General features: G+C 46.2%; 2 protein-coding genes and 1 non-coding gene across 8 annotated transcripts in view; 1 reads left to right on the plus strand and 2 right to left on the minus strand.

Annotated features, from left to right (window-relative positions):
* Nucleotides 1-3,235, minus strand: part of EPS15L1 (epidermal growth factor receptor pathway substrate 15 like 1) — a 102,088-nt gene extending 98,853 nt beyond the window's left edge. For all 6 annotated transcript variants that reach the window (XM_063110738.1, XM_063110741.1, XM_063110737.1 and 3 more), the window contains exon 1: nt 3,179-3,235. In XM_063110738.1, coding sequence (XP_062966808.1) covers nt 3,179-3,211 — 33 coding nt within the window. In that variant the 5' untranslated portion in view covers nt 3,212-3,235. The remainder of the gene's footprint in view (nt 1-3,178) is intronic.
* Nucleotides 3,236-7,608: 4,373 nt separating this feature from the next.
* On the plus strand, nt 7,609-7,683 carry TRNAT-GGU (transfer RNA threonine (anticodon GGU)). The gene has a single exon. It is a non-coding gene; the product is annotated as a tRNA-Thr (tRNA).
* Nucleotides 7,684-8,297: 614 nt separating this feature from the next.
* CALR3 (calreticulin 3) lies at nt 8,298-25,444 on the minus strand. The gene is made up of 9 exons (XM_063112915.1): nt 25,354-25,444; nt 25,053-25,154; nt 22,496-22,699; nt 18,121-18,215; nt 14,979-15,167; nt 12,327-12,434; nt 12,109-12,240; nt 11,213-11,305; nt 8,298-8,441 (listed from the first exon to the last, which is right to left on the minus strand). The coding sequence occupies exons 1-9, from the start codon at nt 25,442-25,444 to the stop codon at nt 8,298-8,300; spliced, it is 1,158 nt and encodes a 385-aa protein (XP_062968985.1).
* Nucleotides 25,445-25,484: the final 40 nt, after the last annotated feature.

The raw sequence follows: 25,484 nt of genomic DNA on the forward strand, positions 1-25,484 counted from the left end.
CAACAAGATGATGATGGGGGAAAAAACACTCCTAGATAGGCAAGAGTATGGACCCCTCAAAACGACATTTATACGTATTCAGGGTCAGAAAAGACTATATAAAGGAGATGTTCCAGATGACGTCATGGACTATAGGGCAGATCAGGAATGATACTGATGGGAAAAGCGTAGACGGTGCTGGTGCTGGAGGTAGAGGAAAACCATCTCCTTCTCCCCTCTACTCACCCACTGGTGCACCGTTTTACACACCTTCAACTTGGCCATCTACTTTCCAGTGGTGCCCTGTCACCCGATCTGACCAGATCACAGCCTCCTACTCTAGGGCGGTCCGCAACTGCCCCGAGCAGAAATTGCCCTGGAATGGGCCGGCCCGTGGCTCACTCGGGAGAGTGTGGTGCTGATAACACCAAGGCCACGGGTTCGGATCCCATATAGGGATGGCCGGTTGCTCACTGGGTGAGCGTGGTGCTGACAACACCAAGTCAAGGATTAAGATACCCTTACTGGTCACCTTTAAAAAAAAAAAAAGAAATAAAGAAATTGCCCTGGAGTCACATCCACGCTCCCCCTGTAATTATCTGTGACCCCGTGTGATTGCCTCAGCTAAACTGTAAACACTAGCTGGGGCTGTGCCTCACACCTGGGTCGACAGTAACTCAAGAGCAGGTGTAGAGAAGTGTTACGGTAAGTTCCCAAAGGAAGAAAACCTGGCCATGCCTTCACTCAACAAACTCATAGGGAAAGGAACAGAAAAAAACCTAGAAGTCAGCAACCTGAACTTGTCAGATGCCAGAGGATCCTGACTGTCAGTCTCTTCTTACAACTTCTGGGTTCAACTGTGTCCCCACCCACAGCCTCCATCCCACACACAGAGAAGAAAAACCACATGTGAACTGCACTGGGTGGTGCAAATTGTTGGTCCCTGCTTCTTGGGTTTAACTGACATTTCTTGGGTGCTGGGCCCAGGGTCAGGAGCACTGAGCAAGAGACCTGTCTGTGCTCTCATTGGGCGCCTGGCCTATCGGGAAGACAGACAGCAAACAGACACAAAGACATCTGGGGACCGTGATCAGTCCTGAGGGGTGGTATGAGAAGGCAGATGGCTGTGTGAGATGCTACTTATGAAAGGTGACCAGCAGAGGCCTCTGGGAAGAGTGACATTTGAGCTGCCCCCTGAAGGGAAGGGAAAGAGCCAGGCACTGGAAATGCCAAGGGGAAAACAGGGAATAGTGCTCCAGGAAGAAGGAACAGCCGGTGGGGACACCCTGAGGACAAAAAGAGCCTGGACTGTGGGAGTGACAGAAAAGCAGCGAGTATGGCTGCAGTGTGGGTGCCAGGGAAAGGACATGGTAAAAGGCAGGAGAGGCTGGCAGGCGCCTCACCAGTCAGGCTTTGAAGTCCCTGGGAAGGAATTGGGATTCTATTCCCAAAGATTCTAAGCAGGCGAGTCACATGATCTGATTCATGTCACATGACCTGATTTCATCACCCTCCTCTAAAGCAAATCCTCCATGAGCAAAATGAGAATCTCCTTGATGTGAGGGGTGTTCAACAAGTAAGTGACAACATGTTAGAAAGTATTTTATAACTCTAAAGCACTCAATAAACATTAGCTATTGTCACTGGAGTTCAAATTAGGGCCAGTATCAAAATTAGAAAGGAAGTTAAAAGATTCCCAACCTCACCCCCCAAACCAGGAGTGCTTTTTCATTAAATGAGCCTAGGCAAGTTTCACACACCCCCTAACCTGTGGCACTTGGCTGTTAAATGGTAATACCTAATATCTGCAGGGCACTTAGCAGTTTACAGAGCACTTTCATATCTGTTACAAGAACTTGTTAATTAATAACCACTAGTCTTTAGCGCTGTTAATTAAGTGACAGTGTTGCAAATTGGCTGGTGCTTGCAAGATTTAATAGCTGTGCAAGCCTCTCTCCTCGGATCAGCTGACCAGTCATGTCAATCTTCCTATCAGCTCCATCGGGTTTGGCTTTCTTATTTGCTGTGGTCTCTATTCCCAAAAGTCCAAATCTGGCAGAAATTAAATGACAAGAATAATTACAGTATCACTGAGTGCCTTCAGTGTGCTGGGCCCTGTTGTAAGCACCTTACATGCTCAATCTTCACGTCATCCCAATACATCTTTATATCCTTATTTTCCAAATGAAGTGAGTGATGTGTGAAGAGGCTAAGAGCTTCACCCAAGGACACTCACAGGAACGAGAAGAGGAGCCAAGATCTGAGCACAACATGACCCAGACCCCTTGTCCCCACTCTTAATCACTAGGCTGTGCTGGAGAATTCCAGCGAAGTGCTTATAATACAGTGCTAGATACAACACAGGTATTCAGCAAATAAAGGCACTGTGATTAGCAGGACACGTTTCCAGCTCCCACGAGTGTCACCTCCAGGAGAGCAGCGCCCTTGTTTGTCACGGTGACTGCCGCACTCCCAGCACCTAACCCAACGCTCGTTTGAGGGATGGATAAATAAATGAATGAATGTCCCTCCCCAAGCAGATCTACCTGCGCATGGTATTTTTTGAACGTCCGCGTCGTGCCACGGACACTGCCATTTAGTAAGAGCCTCAGACGGACCTGAAGACACAGAACGGCTCCTGAAGACTTGCGATGCCCCCTCTGGCGGTGCAGGGGTGGCGGAGGCAGCTCCCCAGGGACGGGGAAAGGGATGCGTCCAGGATCGCTCAGCCGGCGGGCCCTGGCTCCGGCGGGGCCTCTTCCCTCCACCCCGCCTGCTGCCCGCAGGGACACCGCCCGCCCCGGTGCTGGGATCGGCAGGTGACAAAGGCTTGCGGGGCCGCCGCGCCCGCAGAAATGCTCCCTGCCCCCCTCCACCAACCCCGGGAGGGAGCCCGACAGGCCGAGTGTCGTCCGGCCTGGGAGGGGAGGCGGCCGACCGGGCCGGGACCCGGGGTTGAGCGGAGACGCGCCGCCGCCCCGTCTCGTTGCCTTCCGCGGAACGTCGCGCGGGAGGCTGCGGGCCCAGCCGGCCTGTCACCTTCAGGACTGAACGCCCGGCCGCCCGCCGCGGTGCCCTCAGAGCAAGCAACTACCGCCACCGCCGCCCGGGCCTCTCCGCGCCTCGGCCTCCCCACGGCGCCCGCCTCGCTCTCCAAGCCCCGCGCCCCACCAGCCCCCCGAGCCCGCCCGGGCCGTACCTGCTGGGAGAGGGGGATGAGCGGCGCCGCCATCTTCCCGCGGACTCGGGCTCCGAGCGCCTGGGGAACGGGGGCGGGGCCGCGGCCGCGCATGCGCACTGGTGCGAGGGCTGTGCGCGCGCAGTCCGTCCTGAGAGTAGGCGGGGCCGAAGGCAGAGCCGCGCATGCGCAGCCGGGTCGGGGTTGGCGGGGGGGGGGGGGTGAGGCCGCGCGCACGTAGCCGGGAGGGGGCGGGGCCGGGAGGGGGAGCGTGGCTTCTGGAACCCTGCTGGTAGTCTGTCGCGCTTCTCTGCCGCCTTGCCTCTACCTCCCACGTTGGTTGGATTCCCAGACTGCTGCTTGAGTCTGTCGTGCTGTGTCATGCTTCCAGCCCTTAACGATGCCGGGCTCTCTGCTGCGGGTGCCGTTCCCCTCCCAGTGCGCCTGGCAGACGCGCTCTGGAAAGGCGGCCACCTACCCGTAGAGGTCGGGACTGTCACTGTGCCCCGCAAGGAGCTCTGATCTTAGGACAGCAGAGAGGGTGTGTGTGTTCGAATTTGGATCTGCCCCTCGGGGCTTCGGCTAAGCTCAGGCGTGGGACTTCTCTGTGCTGCAGCAGCCCCCACAAAGTCTGGGATTATTCCGGCGCTGCTCCTTTCTAGCAGTGTGACCTTGGCAAGTCACTTAACGAGCCACTCTGCGCTCCCAGTCCCCGTTTCTGAAAAGAGGACATGATAATATGTGTTTGCTGCTGTTACACCTCTGAGCCTCACACTGCCCAGCAAAGAGCAGCAGGCACCTGATGCTTGCTGGAGGATGAACAGTTACTGGACGGAAAACCCTACCTCCGAGAAGCGTTTTTTCATTCAAACGTGTTTTGCCTTCCATTGGCTATGGGCACCCAACCCTCCCGGGCCAATTTCCACAGACAGGGTAAGCAAGGAAGTGCCACCAGGGAGCAGACTACAGCAGCACAAGGTTTCTTCAGGAGAGGTTGTCCTCTCCTTACCAGGCCTCACATGATGGTGGCACAGTGAGACTGGCCTGGCATGGGGTGTCAGCAGGCAAGCCAGAAGGCCTGTGATCTCAGGGGTGGAGGGCACAGCTTCCTGCCTGTCTCCTCCTCTCTGGTGTCTCACAAGCTGCTGCTCCAGCACCTTTAGTGACTCAGCATGCCCCGTGCCGTTCAGATGAGCCCTGCGTGCTTTACAAGTCATTCGACAACCATTCACCCACCAAATGGTTTTTGAGCACCTCAGCACAGTTGCCCCAATGGTGGGCCAGGCGGATACACCCTCTACCCCCAGGTGGCAATCTAGAGCAGGGGTCTCTCCCTGGAGCTGTCAAAACCAACTAGAGGGCTTGTTGAACACAGATTGGGGTTCTGGTTCTGATTTGTAGATCTAGGTGGGGACTGACATTTTGGCATTTCCAACAAATCCCCAGGTAATGCTGATGCTTCTGGTCTCAGGACCCCATTTTGAGAACCACTGGCCTACAGGAAGGAAACAGACATTAATCGAATAATCACACAAGGAAATAGACTAACCATAAATAGTGATAGGTACGACAGAGTGGACCAAAGGTGGGATGTGTGAAAGTTGAGTGGGTATGCAGTGATGGTGGGGGGCTAGAAGGCAGCACAGGCAGAAGGAACTGAGGCACCAAGGACCTTGGTGAGACTGAGGGCCTGAGACTGAGGGGGCTCAAACAGAGGGGCTCAAGATGAGGCCAGATCACGCATGGTCTTACAGGACACCCTGTGTGAAGAGCAATAGGAAGCCCCCAGAGGGTTTGGAGCATTATCAGATTTCTGTTCTAGATGGGGACTCTAAATGCAGTGCGCAAGGTGGAAAAGGCACGGATAGAAGTGAGAGACCTAGCTGGAAAGATGTAGAAGGATCCAGGTAGGGGTGATGAAGGCTTGTAACTGCCTTGCGTGTTTTATCAGTCCATGTTCCATAAGGATAAGAGAAGTTATTCTAGGTATATCAAATGGAGGAGACTGAATACAGAGGATTGAGTATAAAAGCATTGGAAATACTGAAGGAACTAAAGTGGAAGGTGAGGTTCCCTGAAGATTAGCTGGAAGATCAAAAGGGAAATGTATGACCCAAAACCCACAATCACTGTGCCCCAGTAGGAATGCAGATGCTGACCCTTGCCAGCCACAGCTGCTTTTGCCATTGTTGTTAAAGTTACTGCTCCTGTTGCCACCACCACCTAAGGCACTGGCAGAAGCCTGAAAAAAACAGCTTCTCCCCTCCTCCTGCCTTCCAACTTCCTTCTGGTAGCGCATCATGGGAAGTTGATAAGGGTGTCTGGGAAATGCAGTGAGTGGGCTTCCAGCCCCAACACCAGACAATCTAGGAGGGTGGTGGCAACAGAAACTCTCCAGCATCATCTTGACCAGAAACAGGCTTCATGGTGTGTGTGAGTCCCACATGGCCAGTGGCAGCAGATCCCAAGTGGCTTGGTATTCCCTCTATTACTGTGGTTACTGCACTGGCCAGTGATCAACTGTCCTTGCCCCTCTCTCACCACAGTCCAGAGCTGCTCTGTCCAACTCAGTGGCCACTCACCACATGTGGCTAGTTGCATTGTTAAATCAAATTAAACTAAACTTGGCCTGAGAAAGCCTCTGTACTAGCATACTTGAGTTGTTATATAATGAACTGCAACCTGACTTAATGTAAGATAAACTGAAAACCTAACAGGAGTATGCTTCTGTAATTGGAGCCACCTCCCACAACCAGGCACACTGCCAGCACCTTGGGGCCCACCCGGGGACCTGAGGCATGCAGCCAGGGACCAGAACCCCCTCCCACAACCAGGCACACCGTCAGTGATAAGGAGCATGCCAAAAACATCACCTCTGTGTGGGTGGCCCACCACAGCCACCACAGTAACCATGGCTGCCATGAAAGTGGCTAGACATCACAACCACCATGCAGATGGTCCAGCAGCCACTGGAGTGCATTGACACAAGGAGAGTCACCAGCAGAGACCAAAGAAAAGAAGAGGATGTCTCTCTCCACAAAGCCCATTCCAGAGTAATAGAAGAAACATCTGCTCTACGATAATATTGGGGGACCTGAACACACCTCTCAGCATTGGACAGATCATCTAGGCAACAAATCAGCAGAGTAACCATTACTCTTTCAGAAGAAGAGAAGAAATCTAGGGTTATTGGAGATGGGAGGGGGAGGAAGAGGGGGATAGGGAGAGATTGGACAAGGGGCATAAAGAATAAGTATAATTTGTAACAATATATATACTGGTAATATTGATTTGATCAACATATGTCAACATTGAACCCCCAAAATACGTATAATCAATTGTGATTCAATAAAAATTTTTTAAAAAAAGAAAATCTAACTTAGAAGTATGCTTCTGTAACAAATAGCTGAATCTCAGCCAATCCCAGGCAGCTAACTGTTCAAACTGTGTTCCCATGAGGTAAATGCTGCGATGTAACCAATCCAGCTATGTCTGAACCTCACTTGCACTTCTGTATGACAAGTTCCCTTTCCTGTCCATAAATGTTATCCAACCACGCAGCAGTGCCAGAGTCTTTCTTAACCTGTTCAGGTTCTGGGGGCTGCCCTAATCATAAATCATTCTTTGCTCAATTAAACTCTGTTAAATTTAGTTTTTCTAGGAGGCTGGCCAGTTAGCTCAGTTGGTTAGAGTGAGGTGTTATCACACCAAAGCCAAGGGTTCGAATCCCCTTACTGACCAGCCACCAACAAAATTAATTGATTAATTTAATTTGTCGGAAGTTTTTCTTTTAAGAAAACTGAAATTGAAATTCACTGCAATGAAATAAGACTAAAAAGTCATGCCTCAGTCCCACTAGCCATATTTCCAGGGCTCAATATCGACCTGTGGCAAGTAGCTACAACACAGATAGGAAGACCTCCATCTTTATAGAAAGTTCTCACAGACAGCTCCACTCCAGACGAAGATACTTGCAGAGCCTGAGGCAGTTGGATGCATCTTTGTACAGCAATTGTTACCAGCGCTCTCCCTCCAGGCTTGCCTCTGCCTTTTCTTCCCCTACCAACTTCTCACCCTGCTCAGAGGTGAAAGAGGTAGGCAGCTTTTGAATGCCACCCCTGCACTACTAGGAAGGAGACCACCTCTCATTAATTGGAGTGATAATCAATCCCCGATAAATGGTGAAGGCCGATGGGGCTGAAAAAGTCCAAGCATGAAAGTCTGTCAACCTTGGCCAAAGTGAGAACAAAACTTCACTTCCTAGCCAGGCTTTTCAAACCAATCATCTCTCAATGTGCTGACTTATTCAGCTTATTCATACATAGCATCACTGGACTCCAGATTTCTAGTGTGATATATTGGATTACTTTCAACACAAGTTTCTGTGTGAAAATGGGTCTCTTCAAAAAGAAGACTGCTGTATGTGACTTTTAAAAAAGCAAATTGGGGCTGGCTGGTTAGCTCAGTTGGTTAGAGCATGGTGTTGGTAACAACAAGGTCAAGGGTTCAGATCCCCTTACTGGCCAGCTACCAAAAAAAAAAAAAATTATTTCAAAGACAAAATTTAAACTGGGAAATTATCATCGTCACTTGAGAAAACAGATTTCACTCTGCTTTCTTAGGGAGAACTGATAGCTACAGAAGTGGGTCATGTGGTGAAAAGGTCAACTTCTTTATCACCTCACAGTTCTGTGCAGAGACCCAGATTCTCTATAAATAACCAATATTTGAGTGAAGCCCACAAAATCTTTTGATACCAAAGATGTGTAAAGATCTCATATTAGAAAAGCTTTGTATCTGTTACTGGCGACTTACAGCCAGAAGAAATAAAGCATCATTCTTTTTCAAAAGAAGTTTTACCGACTTTTATTTCATAAATCACATTTTGGGGGTTAAGAAAAGAGTGTCATATATTTGGCCAGACTCTTGCTGGCCTCCGGCTTCCAGCGCTCACATCTGTTGAGAGGAGACTTCTGCGTGTATGGGGGTCATTGGGGAAAATGTGACCGACCCCACTGAGAAGCATGGGAACATTTTTCAAAGAAAATTAGACAATGACCATGGAAACATTTGGGCTTTTAAATGTAAATTAAAGTACAAGAGAGGTTTTACCAGTCAATTTTATCTATAATGGGGAGGACTAAAGTTCATCCCGCCTGTGAAATCTACTGAAATGATTTTCATGCCCATTAAACTTTCGTACCATCAGCTCCTCCTCATCTTCCTCACGGGCTTTTTTCATTTCCTCCTTGGCCTGTATGGCATCCATCTCCCTTTCTGGGCCCTAGAGAAAGAAACAAAAACAGGGCTGGCCAGTTAGCTCTGTTGGTTAGAGCATTCGGATCCCCATACTGTTAGGTTCAGCGAGGTGAGACAGAGAAAAAGGAGAGACCCAAGCCAAGCGCTATTTCAGCCAAGAAGCTTTATTCCACCAGCGTGGAGGGGAGATCAAGTTAAATCAGCTCCCTGTAGTTGCCAGTCCTCTTGAGGTGTTATGTAACCTTTGTGGAGGAATGTCAAAGATATATGTACACAGAGCTGTGTGTAGGGATCCTACTGGCGTAGCATAGGGCCTGGGGTTGTTTTGTTGTATGCACAAGGGAAAGAGGACTTCTCGGTAATTGGTGAAGTGGGTGAATAAGGCTCCCTTTAAGATCATGGCTGTTAATCTAAAAGGTTTTTGGACCAAATCTCTGAGTCCTGTTAACTCTCCCGTATTCTTGAGATCCTTCATTATATCTTAAGTAGCCTTAACTCCCCATGGTTTATATTGAATGGTATCTTGGGTGAGATTGGCCCCAATCTGTCCCCATTCCCACCAGGGAAGTGCTTGAATATACTCCCAACTTTGGGGGGAGATACAAAGCCAGCACGAGAAGTTTAAGTTGATTTTTCAGCATTGGGGCCTCAAAATACACATAAAAAAATAAAGGAAGGCTGGCTGGTTGGCTCAATTGGTTAGATTGTGGTGCTATAACACCAAGGTCAAGGGTTCAGATCTCCTTACCAGCAAGCCACCAAAAAAAGTTTTTTAATTAAAAAAAAATAAAGGAAATCACCACCCTTCAGGGGATGGAAAGGCAAGGTGGTGGTGGTTGGGGGGGAGACATCTGAAATACATTTACCTGAAAGAACTTACCAGAATACATAAAGAATCCTGCAACTCAAGAAGAAGAGGTTGGATGACCCAGTACAAAAGTGGACAAATGACATAAACAGGGTGTATTAAACATACTTTCTGATACTTGGACACCTGGGGCCTGGCTGACCCCGGAGAAATGGGCCCTCCCAGGGCTAGCCAGTTCCTATAGACAGGAAAGCGTGCCTTTCCCACTCAAACTAACAAATCTCACACCCACACCTCCAACTGCCTCCTCCACTGGGCTCTCAACTCTGGGCCACTATTTCCCTGCCCTAATCAACCCAGGACCAGGCATCAGACAACTAGGGACAGCCCCTGTGCTCCAGAGCTCGCTGAAATTATTCACACTATCCACTCCTGACCCTGCTTAACCCTGTCTTGCTTGTTCCTTCCTGCAGAAACCACAATAAAGCCTTTTGCCCACAGTCCCCCCCTCCCCCTCATCCCTCTGCCTCCTGACCAACCCTGGTGCTTCCCCTTGTGATCCTGGGCGGTGTCATGCCCCTCCCCATGGGTACTGCGGACTGTCTTTTCAATGGTAATCATCTCCTGATTTGTTGACCTTGCCCTACCTGAATAATAGGAAAACAAGGGCATTTCACAAAAGAAGATCTCCAAATGGCCCCAAAAAGCCATGAAACAGTATCCACCTTCATCTGTCATCAGGGAAATGCAAACTAAAACCAAAGTGAGACATCACTACACACCTACAGAAAGTGACAGTGCCCAGTGCTGGCGAGACACTGGAGGGACCGCAAGATGGCAGCCACTCCGGTAACAGTGTGGCAGTTTTTTATTTTTTAAATTTTTTTTAAGATGACTGGTAAGGGGATCTTGACCCTTGACTTGGTGTTATCAGCACCACACTCTCCCAAGTGAGCCATGGGACAGCCCCTCAGTGTGGCAGTTTTACATGTAGTTAGACATACACCATGCGACCCAGGCACCCACTCCTGGGTATTTAACCAAGAGACATAGAAACAGGCTGGCCAGTTGGCTCAGCTGGTTAGAGCACAGTGTTGATAACACCAAGGTGAAGGGTTCGGATTCCCGTATTGCCCAGCAGTCAAAAAAAAAAAAAAAGGCACCATATATCCACATAAAAACCTGTATACGGATATTTATAGCAGCTTTCTTCATGTTGGCAAAAACTGGAGACAACCCAACATCTATCAGCTAGTAAACAGATGAACTACTTAGCGATCAGAAGAGACAAACTACCGGCACACCAACAACGTGGGTGAAGCTCAGACACACTACGCTTATTGCAAGAAGCAAGCTCAAAAAGACCACAAGCTGTATGATTTCATTCATATGACAATCTGAAAAAGACAAAACTGTAGAACCAGATAGCAGATCAGTGGTTGCCTGAGGTAGGGGAAGGGTTGGCTACAAAGGGGCCCAAGGACACTTTTTTGGGGTAATGGAACTGTTCCATATTTTGATTTTGGGGGGTGGTTTCACCAGTGTATGCATTTGTCAAAATTCATAGAATTGTACACCTAAGAAGGGTAAATTTGGGCTGGCCAGTTGGCTCAGATGGTTACAGCTCACTGTTGTAACACCAAGGTCAAGGGTTTGGATCCCTATACCAACCAGCTGCCCCACCCCCTCAAAAAAGGTAAATTTTACAATGTGTAAATCATACTTCAGTAAATCAGACTTAACAACGACAACTAACACTACCAGGTATTGACAAAGATGTGACACAACAGAAACCCTCACCCACTGCAGAATGCAGGAGGGAACAGATAACGAGACAACCACACTGAAAACCAGCCACATCAAACCACACGACCCAGCATTTCCACTCCTGGGCATGCATATGAGAATGCATCAAGCCCTTTCCTATATGTTAGACTTCAGGACAAAATTTACAGAAACAAAAGAAGAGTTAATTGTGTGCATCATACCTTGGTTTCACCCCAGGTAGCCCTGGCAAAATTCTCAGCGTACTTTTCATCGTCTGTGATCAGGAAGTTATCAAAGATGGTTCCAGATCTCACCTGCAGATGAAAACAAGGCTTTCATTATTGATGTGAGATGTGTAACGATGAATCAGCTGTATTTTGCTCAGTATTGGAACACTGATTAGCTCTCAATAGTAGATGGTGCTGGGGGCCGGCCCGTGGCTCACTCGGGAGAGTGCGGTGCTGATAACACCAAGGCCCCGGGTTCGGTCCCATATAGGGATGGCCGGTTCGCTCCCTGGCTGAGCGTGGTGCTGACAACACCAAGTCAAGGGTTAAGATCCCCTTACCGGTCATCTTTTTTTTAAAAAAAAAAAAAAAAAAAAAAAAAATAGTAGATGGTGCTTAAACCCACTTCTAGAATATCTGGTTCTCAAACCTGGCTGCACACCAGTATCACCAAGAGCATTTTAAAAACTCCTGATGGCTGTTCTCACTGCTTGGGATGCTGATATCACCTGGGCATGGAACTCTTAAAAGCTCCCCAGTGACTGTGACATTCAGTGATGTTAGAGGAACATTACTGTGGGTGATGGGTGAGCCACGCTAGCATTGCCCAGAGAGCTTGCTGGGAATGCAGAATCCCAGGCCCCACACTGGACCCTCTGCAACAGAACCCGTGAGTCAGTTCTAAGCACAGGAGAGGCACATCCAGCAGCAGCGTGGAAGTAAGTGAATTCCCAGGGGGCAGGAATGTCATAACCATGACTATATCTCTAGGGTCCAGACATGGGTGCCCAGCACATAGTAGGTGCTCAGTGAATAGCAGTTGAGCAAATGGAGGAGTTCACGCTAAAGTTCAGAATGGTTAAACAATAGTAAATTTAAAACCAAGTGACCTGCCAAAGCTCCAGTCCGATGGCCCCAATGTTCTCAAATTCCGAGAGATCATACTCTGTCAAATAGTTGGTGTTTTTCAACTTCTGATGGAGCCAAACATCTTTATCGATCCCCTCTGGTTTCAGGCCATTCTGCAACAACACACCATATGTAGTGGTCCCAATGGCACGGGCAGGGGAGGGGGCAGCCCCGGGCACCACGGGAGGACACCACACACCTGGTACAGGGGCTTCTGGAGCATGGACGCCTGCCAGTCCCCATCCAGCTCGCTGTTCCAGTCACTCGGCTTGCTGGCACTGGCATCCAGAAAATGCTTCTCCCAGTCCTAAAAAAGATGTGTAAGGAAAAAATAAAACTAGTCAGATGTTGATTTGAGAAAGGAAATTCACAGATGCCAAGAGGCAGGGGCACACTGGTGACCCCTGTCACAATGTCCCCCTCTCCTCTCCAATCTGGTGGTCAAAGGGGTTCCCAATCCCACTGAGGGTTTTCCCCTAACCCTCCGTATGATTTCAGCATTTCTTCCCCATGCTGTTGAGAACACTGGGGTGGAAAACCCAGAATAGTGGCTAACGTTAAAAGGACGGGGCAAAAAGTGATGGTAGGGAGAAAGGCCACATGGTCACTGCTGCTTGAGTTATGTTAAGTTGGTCTTCTACGTCACGGTCATGCATGGACTGTTCCAGAGAGAGAAGCAGGACACCTGTGATTTACCTGGGGACTGCTAGCAGCAGGAGAAAAGCAGTGACACTACTGAGTCTTTTTACAACACACACACACACACGCACACACACACACACACACACACACACTACAATGGACTGTTTGTGTCCCCCCCCCCACCCCGAAAGTCATAAGTTGAAATCCTAAACTCTAGTGGGATGCTACTAGGAGGTGGGGCCTTTGGGATATGATTAGGTCATGAGGGTGGAGCCCTTGTGAAAGGGATTGGTGCCCTCATAAAAGGGACCTCAGAGAGCTTTCTCACCCCCGTGTGAGAGGACAGCGAGAAGTCAGCGTCTGCAACCTGGAAAAGGACCCTCACCAGAACCCAACCCTGCTGACACCCTGATCTTGGACTTCCAGCCTCCAAAACTGTGAGAAATAAATATCTGTTGTTTATAAGCTACCCAGACTACAGTACTTTGTTACAGCAGCCCAAACTAAGACACAAATATATATATATATACACACACAATATATATACTTACATACAGACACACACACACGTGGCTTAGTAGGTGTTGAATAAATGAATGGATGAGATAGAGTTGCTATGATTAACTAATGTTCAGATGAACAATTATAAAAAAGCATAAAGAGTCTCGCACAATCATCTTGTGTACTTGGACTGGATCTTTTCCAGGACACCCTACATGTAACTTCTCACAACTGACACATGGCATTTAGTTGCTTCCCCTCCTGCTTTTTCTCTATTCCAATTAGCAACGGATGAGCCACTCTTGCACTGGGATCCAGGAAATAATTACGATTCAATCCAGGAAGCAGGCCCTTATAATTGCAGGTTATCAAATCATCATGGCATAATTAACTAACTAGTTTGTTTAGGAGCTGACACAGAACAGAGCATGTGGACAAAACACAGTCGGTCTGGAGACAAGCTTGTGGAAGGGTGACACATCTCCTCTCAAGACCCGCCTCAGGGACACTCAGCTCCAAGGTGCACCCAACCTGCTCTCCACTTGACCCTAGGAGAGTGTCATCCCCATAGCCCAGAGGCAGCAAAGATCTCTGTCCCAAGATCTGTGTCTCCTACTAACCAGCCTGATAGCTTCAGAGCAAGTTTATTTGCCATTCTGTGCCTTGGTTTCCCCATTTGGAGCACGGACTTCACCCTCGCAGGGCTACCGGGAGGAACACGAGTCTGTCCAGTGCTTGACATGAAGCAGACACTGAATAGAATGGTAGCCTGTGGTTAGTTGAGGGGTAGCTCCCCAAAAGATCTGTGCATATCCTTCTTCCCAGAATCTATGAATGCGGCCTTATTTGAAAAAAGGGTCTTTGTAAACGTAATTTAGTGAAGGATCTCAAGATGAGATCATCCTGGATTATCCAGGTGGGCCCTAAATGCAATGACAAGCGTCTTTATAAGAGACAGAAGAGAAGACACAAGAAGAAAAGGCCATGTGAAGACAGAGGCAGGGACTGGAGTGAGGTGGCCACAAACCAAGGAACACCTGGAGCCACCAGGAGCTAGAAAAAGCACAGAAGGATTCTTCCCTGGAGCCTCCAGAGGGAGCAGGGCCCTGTGGACACCTGGATTTCCAGCTTCTAGCTTCAAGAAGAACTGTGAGGGAATATATTTCTGTTGTTTTAAGCCACCAAGTTTGCTACAACAGCCCAAGGAAATCCATACAAAGCTATACACTAACTGATTCTTGGTCGTCAGTAACAAGTACAATGCTCCAAAAATATTTCATGCTCAAATGCAGAATAACAACAACAAAAAATTTTTTTTAAAGGTAGCTGATATATTGTCCTTTAAAAAAAATTGGTTAAAAAAAACAAATCTGGGCTGGTTGGTAATCTCAGCTGGTTAGAGAGCGGAGTTATAACACCAAGATCAAGGGTTCAGATCCCCATATCAACCAGATGCCCCAAAAAAATGAAAAAAGAAAAAAAGCCAAATTCTACTTGTTTTCATCTCAAATACTATAAAGCTCTTTCACAATACCTTGAAATGTGTAGCTATGTGGCGGGTCTCATCAGCACGCTGTCTGGGGAGGGCCCTCGACTGTTGTTACAATATTGTCATCATCGTCACCAGCCAAGCAGCAATAGTACAGTAACTGTGTACTTACAAATGACACTTGTACACTTTCTAGAGTTGTTCAGGAAAAATCCACACCTGGGCTTTGTCATCTTTGGCCTGATCCCAATCCTTAGGCTCTGCTGAAGACTTTTCCATTTTCTTGAGTGACGTTAAGTGCCAGTCATACTCTATGCTGCCGGATTCAATGGCTTGACCATCGATTTTCACTTCATAAGTAAGATCTGGTCTTAAAATCAGACTGTAGAGATGTGTGAAGCTATCAACCTGCATGTATTAGGGGGAAAGGGGGTAGCAATGAAACCCTTAATGTTTCCACGCAGGTCCCAACATGCAGCTTAAAACAGTCATCAGGTAAGCCTTGTATAAGCAGCAAAAAGACAGAAGGGAGGAACACAGGCCAATGTAACTACAAAAGGGTATCCTACAGAATAGTCACCCTCTTGGGCAGTACTTCCTCACTTTTCTAACAGCTTTGAGTGTCTGATCCCCCTCTGTACAAAGGCAAATTCTCCCTCCCATCTGTAAACCCACAGGCAATTATAACCAGGGGGGGCCACTGTGCTGTTTGATTTATGAAGAGTTATGTGAAAAACACCTCCCTGTTCTATATTCTGAAAGATACCAAAGGAAGTCCACTCTCATTTGTTTCTCACTAGAGAGAAGAACTTTCTAATGCTTCAAGGTATCTATCAAGGTAAGCTCTTTGAGGGCAGGCCAGGTACTTCCCAGGCCCTGGACAAGAGAAGCATTCAACAAATATCCAATAAAGGAGGGGGGGTGCCTGGGGAGGCGGGGACCCCGGGACAGGCCTGCCTGTCAGCAGCAGAGGGGACTCCTGCACCATACTCCAGCAGTGTTTCTCAAAGTGCAGCCCTGGCCCAGTGGCACTGCCTGGGAATGCATGGGAAACGCCTACTCTCAGGCCTGCCCCGACCTGCTGAATCAGAACCCAGGTGGTAAATTTTACAGCCCTGGGAGAGCCTGGTGCTGCTCAGGGTTAAGAGCCACTGCCTCTTCCTCTTAAAGGCTCTGTGTCAGTAGGCACCTCCTTATTGACAGCCAAAGTAAAGGCCTCTTAAGCTTCCATCTGTACCACCCTTATGGCTTTGTCCTGGATCAACACTATAGTCTACTCCGTATCCCCCTGAGGCTACTGTAGACTGCTGTGACAGCCGAGTACACAAGCTTCTAACACCCTCCGCCTGCTCTCTGCCTGCCTTCCTCTCCACCCGCCCTTCCTAATCTATGTGTTGGGCTCCATCATCCCTGATTGCTGGCACCCTCTGGGATTTGGTCATCAGCTTCCAGAGCATCTGTTCCTCACACATACAGAAACGCCTACAAAATCCACACTTTCAGCCCCAATCATCAGCCTGAGCTTCAGACTTGTGTTTCCAACAACTTCCTGGACTGAACACCTCCGACCCGGATGGCTGCCAGGATTTCACACCAAGTCATCCAAAAATGACCTCGGAGTCTGCCTGAGCCCACTCCTCAGCCTTTGTTTCCCCTCTTGGTTAACAGCGACACCACTGAGAGTCATTGTCTACATCCTCAGTCCTCACATTCCAAACATCAGAGTCCTCACCATCCCACCCAAATTATGTCAAACCTCTCCCGTGCTCTGCATCCCGCCACACCTTGGCCCAACAAGCTCACCTGTCTCCCTGCCTGTTGATCAGCCTCTGCCCTTCCACCCACAAACGAGACATTTTCCTAACCCACAGATCAGGTCCCCTCTTCAAAAACCCTTGAGGGCTGACATTGCCTGCAGGTGAGGTTCTGGACCTTTCCTCCACAGCATCGCAGCAGAACAGAGCTCTGTGACCCTAACTGTGTGCCCTACCCTGAGAAGACCACAGTGCTGACTAGCTGCTGTGACTCAGGCTGTTGCCACAGCCACGTGGCAGCAGCACATCTCTGTGGATATTATCAGCTTGTGGAGGCTGCTCAGGGCTATCTATGTAAACCTGCTGACCTGAAGTGACTCTGTCCTGGCCTCCCTATAGAACAAGTGTCCCTGCATGTCCCAGACTGGACCTTGAAGCCTCTGGGGCATCTTCTCCTTTCTCTCCCCACACTCCACCAAGTAACTGAACAATTTCCCTGGAATCAATAGTAAAGACCTTTGACCTGCTCTTTGGTCTAGACACTAAGGAAGGGAGGAAGACTGGGGCTGCATGTTCCCTCCTGCCCCCACGGCAGGGGTGTCAGAACAAGCCCGGTGTGCAGGAGGTCCTGCTGATCATCGATAACTATGATACCACTGGGTGGGACCCTGAGAGAAACCTCATGTCTCCAGGATTTTGTGAGGAGGCTGAGTGCTCCCCTGGCAGGGTTAGGACAGAATAAAGAAGAGCTATGGACTGTTACCCTCTACCTAGTCAATGATCTTGAAACACCATTGGGTATTCTGCCCGTATTCATGGAGGGTCTCCAAGGTGCTAGAAAGCTCCATGGGACAAGTCCCCACTTCTTGGTGATCACATTCAAACTGGGGAGGTGGGGTGGGCACTGGAGAATGTACTTTCCCTCCATAAGCCCAAGGTCAAGGACCTAATGCAAACTGCCTCTTTGAGAAGCCCAGGACCAAGTGGGTCACATGGGGATCCACCCAGATCTATGTCCTCACCAGTGCATATAACTCAGCATATAACTGAGTTATCAGCACCACACTCTCCCTACATATAACTGAGTTATAAAGCAGGCCTTCAAAAAAAAACAAAAAACAACTAAAAAATAAATAAAATTTTAAAAAATAAATAAAACAACATATTATTTTCATAGGATTCCCTGGATAAAAAAGCAAGAAAGTATGATTTCATTTTAGAAATGTTCCCATTTTAGAATGTTGTGGGATTCTGAAGATTATCTAATTTCTCCAGAATGTTTTTTTATCCTGAATATTTCATTTTTTAGTGCTGATGGATATGGATGGAATGTGACTATCCTGTTGTAACCTTTACGGGGCAAATTATGCGATGTCATAGCTCGCAGTAAAAAGTGACTGTGGGTATAAACCAGAAAACAAACCAAAATGGACAAGTGTCTCCAATGGGCCTGGCCTCTCAGCTATAAAACAGGTATGGGAGGTATGTTTGCTAAGACCCATCCCTGGCTCAGTTTAATATTTTTAGATCAAAACCATTTTCTCTAAACTTAATGACCATCAGGCAAGAGTTAATACAATCACTCATTTGAATACAAGAGCATTTACCTTACACCTGATTAATTTCTTGTTTGAATGATACTGATTCTTGAAATGTAAAATAACATGAACTTTCTTGATATCAAATCCACATATATCGGGTCCTACAAAAAGAAATATCAGCTGCTCTCAATTTCCTTCCATAATGTGTCACCATAAAATACCCATCCCCCTAACCATTTCCCTTAAATATAAGGGCACAGGAAGCTTGTATGTCCAGGAATAATCACATATTCACATTAAGATATTTAAATGGATGGTGGCCACCTCTTTCCCCATTGGTCAGGTCACTTCTTTGGCCACCAAAGCCACCTTGGATTTAAGGGTGAACCAGCACACGAGTAAGAAAAGTAAGGTCTAACAGTCTAACAAATGTCCCCCAGTCTGAAGCTCTGATAGTTCACCTGTGACCAGGTAAGGGGTGCAGGTTTCAGAGCTGGAGACTGGCTGCAATCCAATACCAACTCTCATTTACTGTGCCAGGACATTTGGTAACTACATGGCTTCCCTGTGCCTCAGTGTCCTGGTGTATAAAATGAGTCTGTTAAATTTTGACTTCACAAAGCTATTGTGACAATGAAATAGGCTAACATAGGCAAATCGTTTACTAAGACAAAGCTTAATACTTGTTGCTATTACATTATTGTTATTATATTATTTATTATTCTTATTGATATATTATTAATATAATATGATGATGATGATGATGATAATCCAAGACAACAGATATGTTTTTTTTTTTTTCTTTTCTAAAAGATGACCAGTAAGGGGATCTTAACCCTTGACTTGGTGCCATCAGCACCACACTCTCCCAAGTGAGCCACAGGCTGGCCCTATGTTTTTTTTTTTTTTTTTTTTCATTATTTTATTGACTTATCTTTTTTTTTTTTTTTTTTTTTTTGTTGTTTTTTCGTGACCGGCACTCAGCCAGTGAGTACACCGGTCAGTCCTATATAGGATCCGAACCCGCGGCGGGAGCGTTGCTGCGCTGCCAGCGCAGCACTCTACCAAGTGCGCCACGGGCTCGGCCCTTGACTTATCTTTTAAGTCATATGGATAAGAGGTGTTACAAACCAAAAATTCAATAATAATTGATTTTATATTTACCTATTTAGCATTCTTTAAAGTTATTTTTTAAAATTTATTCCTTATATGACTTCAAGTTTCTATCTAGAGTTCTTTCATCATAGCCTAAAGTTTCTTTAGTGTTTCTCAAACCTCAGGTCTACTAGTAATAAACTCTCAAAGCTCTCACGTTCTGAGAATATTTTATTTAGTTCTTCATTTTTGAAGGATAGTTTTGGCAAATATAGAATGTATAGACATACGTTCTTAATGATAACTTTACATCATAAGCAAAAGAGAGGTTATGATTTGTACGTAGGTTCTGATCAATTGTACAGTCTGGAGAGTACCATTCAAAAGTTAAGGATTTTTAAATTGGCACTTAGAGGGTTAAGTTTCAGTCACTAAAAAATAGAATGTTATAGGACACTCTACGCCCCAGATGGGGCCAGATAAGAGACTATGGAGTTCAGAATGTGCTAAACAAGGTTTACAAGTTATCTGGAAAATTCATCAAACCTTCTGAAGATGTTTGGAATCACCCTCCTCTGGCTTTACTGACATTAAGCCTTAAGACTGCACGAAAGCATCCCAGTGTCTTTCTGTCTTCAATGGAATTCCACTCCATCCACTGACCCGGGCACCCAGCCCTGGGGATTCTGAGGCAATCCCAGTGTAAACACCAGCAGATGACTGATCTCTTCCAGATGCCGCTTCAGCTCCAAAGGAGCTTGCAGTAGCAACCCTCCAGAACCAACAGTAGAGATCCAGGCTGCCTGTAGTTACTTTAAGAATATTATCAATTTGCCAGAAGTAGGTTCTACACTGAACTTGGAAATGACGGTCTGTGGAATTGACAAAGAACACTGGCTCTATCTCCCAGCAGAGTTCTCGAAGGACATGTGTGTACGTGTGTATGTAACTTCTTTTTGTCATCACTGGAAAATATCCCAGTTCAATTTTTAAAACAAAGACTATGGTATGTGAACTATTTGTATGAAAGTCTACTTCCTCACGATTGAAACATGCAATTTTTTTCCTTCAAAATTGTTCAGAATTTGCCTATTTCTAAGCATCTACATGCTTTGAATATTTAATTAAGCTTCAGAACACATGCAGAATTGGCCAGAAAATGTGGACATTCTCCTTTTTTTCCCTTTGTTTTATTAAATGATGTCCTTTGAATCATACTGGGCATTCTCCTATAACAGCAATAATAAAATACTTATGCACGTAATGATTTCTGTAAGAAAATGCAGTGGACAAATGGGCTCTGAAGTCAGGCTGACCTGACTTTGGGCAAGTAGTTTCATCTCTCTGAGCCTGTTTCCTCGTTTGCAAAATGGGGGCTATGTTACCTATTTCTTGGGTTTTATGCATAACCTGAGACTGTGAATTTAAGTCCCCTGGCAAGGGCCCAATAAAATCATGCTTCTCTTCTCTTCCAACACCCCACCCCTCAGCAAGCTCACATGAAAGGATGAAGCTGAGACATTTCCAGGAAGTGATCTAACAATGACAGAGTGGGTCTGAGTACAATGGAACTGATTTTGAGTTAAAAACAGATAATACCAAAAATTTATTTTAATCTTTTTTTTTTTCACTCCAAAGTGTGTTTCTTTGCAATTCAGACGTAGCAGACATACGCTATATATAATTAAAAGTAGTATTTCTGGCAGATATTTTTGGTGATTTTGTTTACCAAGCCTAACAATCAAATATTTGTGAAATCATCTCTAATTCAAAAGATGTTTTTCCCTGATATCTCTGCCATCCTGTTTTAAGAGAATAATGATAATAACCCAAGCCATTAATTTCTTTTAAAGTCAAAATAAGCACCTTTTCCATTCCAGATTTTAAATTTAGGAGTAAATGCAAGGCATGGCAGAGTAGAAAAAGTCTGAGGGCTGGCCTGTGGCTCACTTGGGAGAGTATGGTGCTGACAACACCAAGGGGTTAAGATCCCCTTACCAGTTATCTTTAAAAAGAAAAAGAAAAAGAAAAGAAAAACTCTGGGCAGGGGGTCAGGATTATCAAGTTGGTGGGGACTTTACATCTATCTAATGCTATGGCCTTGTAGAAGTCCATTTCATGTCTACGGTGACTGACTGGGATTACAGCTAAATTTAATAAGCAGTCTAATACCTAACACCTAATAAAACAGAAAAAATACTAATGTTCCTTCTACTTCTAAGACTCTGATTCTAAATAACGGTATGACCATCAGTGTATATACAAACATAAGAATAGTATAGTCAGGCAGCAGAAGCCTGATCCCGATCCCAATCAATTCAGAGATAAGCATGGAAATCCTAGACGAGGGAGAAAAACTCTGCAAGCCATCCATGTCAGGAGATGAGAGAAAAGAATTTTGAAGAATGACTCCTACATTTGGGTTCTGAATGGATATTTGTGAAGTGCATTAATTCTTTTTATTTTTTTTAAATTCTATTTATTTATTTATTTATTATTATTATTATTATTTTGTCTTTTTTGTGAACGGCCGCACCACTCAGCGCACCGGCCATCCCTATATAGGATCCGAACCTGCGGCGGGAGCGCTGCTGCGTTCCCAGTGCCTCTCTCTCCCGACTGCGCCACGGGGCCGGCCCAAGTGCATTAATTCTTAAATTAATCCACTCACTACAGTTACGTCTATTTCTTATCGCCCAATGAGATCCCTTCCGAGTTTCCACTCAAATTTTAATCAAATATACCTGGTGTCGGGAGACATTTTATATATTCCAGGGATCCATGGCTTTTTCTGTAAAGGGCCTGACAGTAAATATTTTTGGCTTTGTGGGCCCGATGGTGTCTGTTGCAATGACCCGACTCTGCCACTGCTGCTGGAATGCAGCCACAGACAATATGTAAACAAATGGAGAATGGCTGCATTCCTGTAAGACTTCATTTGTGGACACTGGAATTTAAATTTCATATAATTTTCATGTGTTAAAGAACATTATCCTTGTTTTGACTTTTTTCTGACCACTTAAAAATGTAAAAAGCATTCGTAGCACATGGGCCATACAAACACAGGCGGTGGGCCTATTTGGCACATGGCCAAGGATTACTAACTCCTGATAAATTCAAAACATGCAAGCTACATTAATATTGTATAAATAACTTTTTCAGAAGCTCAATAGAATAGTAAAGTTGCCTTTTTATAATATTAATTAGGTTTAACAGTGCTAAAAATTTTGGGTCATATATACTCAATACTACTACCCTAGCTGTGTTAGTAAAGTCTAAAGATCATATGAGGTGGAAGGGTTTTCAAAGTCACTAGAAATGGTTGCGATGTACTACCTGAACTCACCAAACATAATATAGTACGGCGACTTTCCATTCAGGTTCTTCTGATCCACATCTGCAGGGAAGACCTTAATGTACCCCCCTCCGCAGTCCATCTTCTGCTCATGTTTTACTGTGTACTGAATGATCAGAGTCTTCCCTTTGTTGCTAAACGGTTTGAAGCTTGCAGAGATGGCATAGAAGCGGCCATTCTGAGTAGTTTGCAGACCTTTACACAAAATGTACTCATGAGGGATTAAGAATGACATTGCATTCAATAATGCAGGGGACATAAACTGATGTCCTTCCCTCACTCCCAACAATAAATGTTTTAACCATTTACATTGATCCAATCCTTATAGTGCACTTATATAATAATGAACACACTACTAACAGGCCCTCTGCTCCCACAGAACTTCTATTTCACACATCTGGATGTTTTTGTACTTAATATACCATTGTTATTAGCTACAAAAACACTTCAACTCTAAATGACAAATACGCAATCTAATTATGGATAAAAAGTTAATTTTGTTTCCCTTCATCTTCCAAGGAGTGGGAACATACAATGAAGTTTGTGTAGCAACTGAACAAAAACTGGAACACTCTTTCTTTTCCTTAATTCTCATCATAAAACAGCTACTTAAGAGACACAGCAGGTGCTGATGAGAGCATGCCTGATGTGGCACTGATCTGTAACGATATGCTTCATTGCACTGCTTGAGCTGCTCTGCTGATGTCATCTTTTTATGAAAACACCAACTTTTCCTCATGAGCATCAGCTCTTTTCTGTTTATGTGTTCACTCTGAGATCAAACCTCCCTTTCTCAGTAGCCACTAGGCTCAGTCCCAAATCCTTTTCTTACACAGGAGTTTGTCAGACAAACCTAAAGACAGAACCATTTTTTTTAAAGGACCATTCTTATTAAAACCTACCCTATGCCATCATCAGTGAAGTTGGCAATTTGGTATCCATGTGTCCAAGCCTGAACTCATGGCTGATTCCCACTACCACATCTCTCTCTCCCGACTCCATTCTTCTCCCACCTTGCCCTTTCACAGGGGATTCGGATCCCCCAGCCCCTGCCATCCCCCACCATCCAGGCAATTCTGAAGGTCATGTGATTCTCCACCTCCCTCTGTCTTGCCAACCTCTGTGGCCACCCCCATTTTCTTCCACCACCTCCCATCTCTGTCTGACTAAATTCAACTCATCTTTCCATTCATGGCTTCTATGTCCTGGTATCAGGAGACCAGAAGGGAAGGGGCTATATTAACTGGTATCCCCAGTACCTTGCCCGTGTCTGCTCTCTGTAAATATGTGCTGAAGGAAAAAATGAAACACACAGAATTTCAGGATTCCAAACTGGAGGAGGGAAAAACATTGGGGCGGGGGGGAACTGCAAAGACTCTAAGTGGAATGCCCTGTCCTTGAGCAAGTATCCTGGAATAACCTGTTTAATGTCATTCCATTTTTGTCATTTACCTATACTCTAAATTTTTACCAACTGTTTGGGTCAACATGTATCTTACAAAACAATGCACATATAATCCAAAGCCAGAACCTTCTAGACTCGGGGCAACACTGGAGCAACAGGGCCAAGATGGAGATTAAGTAGATGGTGGGGAAGAAGGAAACTTTTCACCTACATCAGGGTCCACAAACCTTTTCTGAAAGGCTAGATAGTAAATATTTAGACTTGTGGGCTATTCGGTGTCTGTCCCAATTACTCTACACTGCCTCTGCAGCACAGACGCAGCCATAGACAATAGGAAACAAATGGGAATGGCTGTGTTCCAATAAAACTCTATTTATGGGCACTAAACTTTCATACATTTCACTAGATTTTACAAAATTTTTACATGTCACAAAACACTACTCTTCTTTTGTTTTTTTCTCCAACAAAAAATACAAAAACTGATGCCTGGCCAGTTAGCTCAATCTGTAGTGTGTGAGGCTGATAACACCAAGGTCAAGGGTTAGGATCCCCCTACCAGCCGTCAAAAAAAAAATAATAAAATAAATAAATAAATAAAAACCACTCGCAGGTCGCTGGCTGTACAAAAAGATAGACTAGCTGTGCTGCATCCACCTTGGACAATCAGACATAAGAAGCAGCCAGAATAGATATTATCCTTGGGTCAGGAGAAATTAGGGTGGGATGGGGAGCACTCAAAGGAAGCCTATTGCAGGGAGAGTCGAAAATATCCCGTATCTTGACCTGGGTGTACAGATGTGAAAAGTCATTGTGTTGGAATCCTAAGATTTGTGCAGTTGACAGCAAGCCACTTTTACCTCCATTTTTTCCTTTATAGTGTAAAAATAAAAATGAGAGGAAGTATCTATCCTCCAACCTTTTTTCCTCTGTGAGGCAAGACCCTAGGGTCCCCGAGCTCATTTTACTGCTTATGTAGTGGGGTGACCTTGGACAATAAAGGAGAGAGAAAAAAACAAGGCAAGGAAGTCTACTTGTCCCTTAATGTCCTCACCCATAAAATGAGTTGGGGGTATGTCACACCTATCTTGGAAGGTTGCTACGGGGTTTACATTTGACTCGATTTTCTCCTGATTCTACACTAACCTTTGTCTTTCTCTTTGTGGCCATAAAATTTCCCCGATGAGAGTCTAAAATGCCCAAATTGGGAATCACTGATGGACTGCACCCATCGGTTCCTCCAGCGCTCTGTTGGGGGAAAACAAGGCAGGTCAGAGCTGAAAACTGTGAATGTGGGTCAAGGGGAGGTGATATTGGCCCCCCGAGGCTCCGCCACCGCCGACCCTGCGAAGTCGGGCCCGGGGACAACGGCGACTACGGCCATCCCTTGGGCAGCGGGGCCTGGGGAAGCTGACGCCCCCACCACCACGGGCGTCAACGCCTTCACCTCCGTCGAGAAACTCCTCCTGGAAGTAGACGGTGGCCAGCGCCACCCGCAGCACGCAGACGGCCCACAGCGGGACGCGAGCCCGGGACATGGTGGCGTGCGCGGCGCTTCTTGTAGCCACACCTCGGCTC

The sequence above is a fragment of the Cynocephalus volans genome, chromosome 10 (assembly GCF_027409185.1).
Source record: "Cynocephalus volans isolate mCynVol1 chromosome 10, mCynVol1.pri, whole genome shotgun sequence".
Classification (NCBI taxonomy): domain Eukaryota; kingdom Metazoa; phylum Chordata; class Mammalia; order Dermoptera; family Cynocephalidae; genus Cynocephalus; species Cynocephalus volans.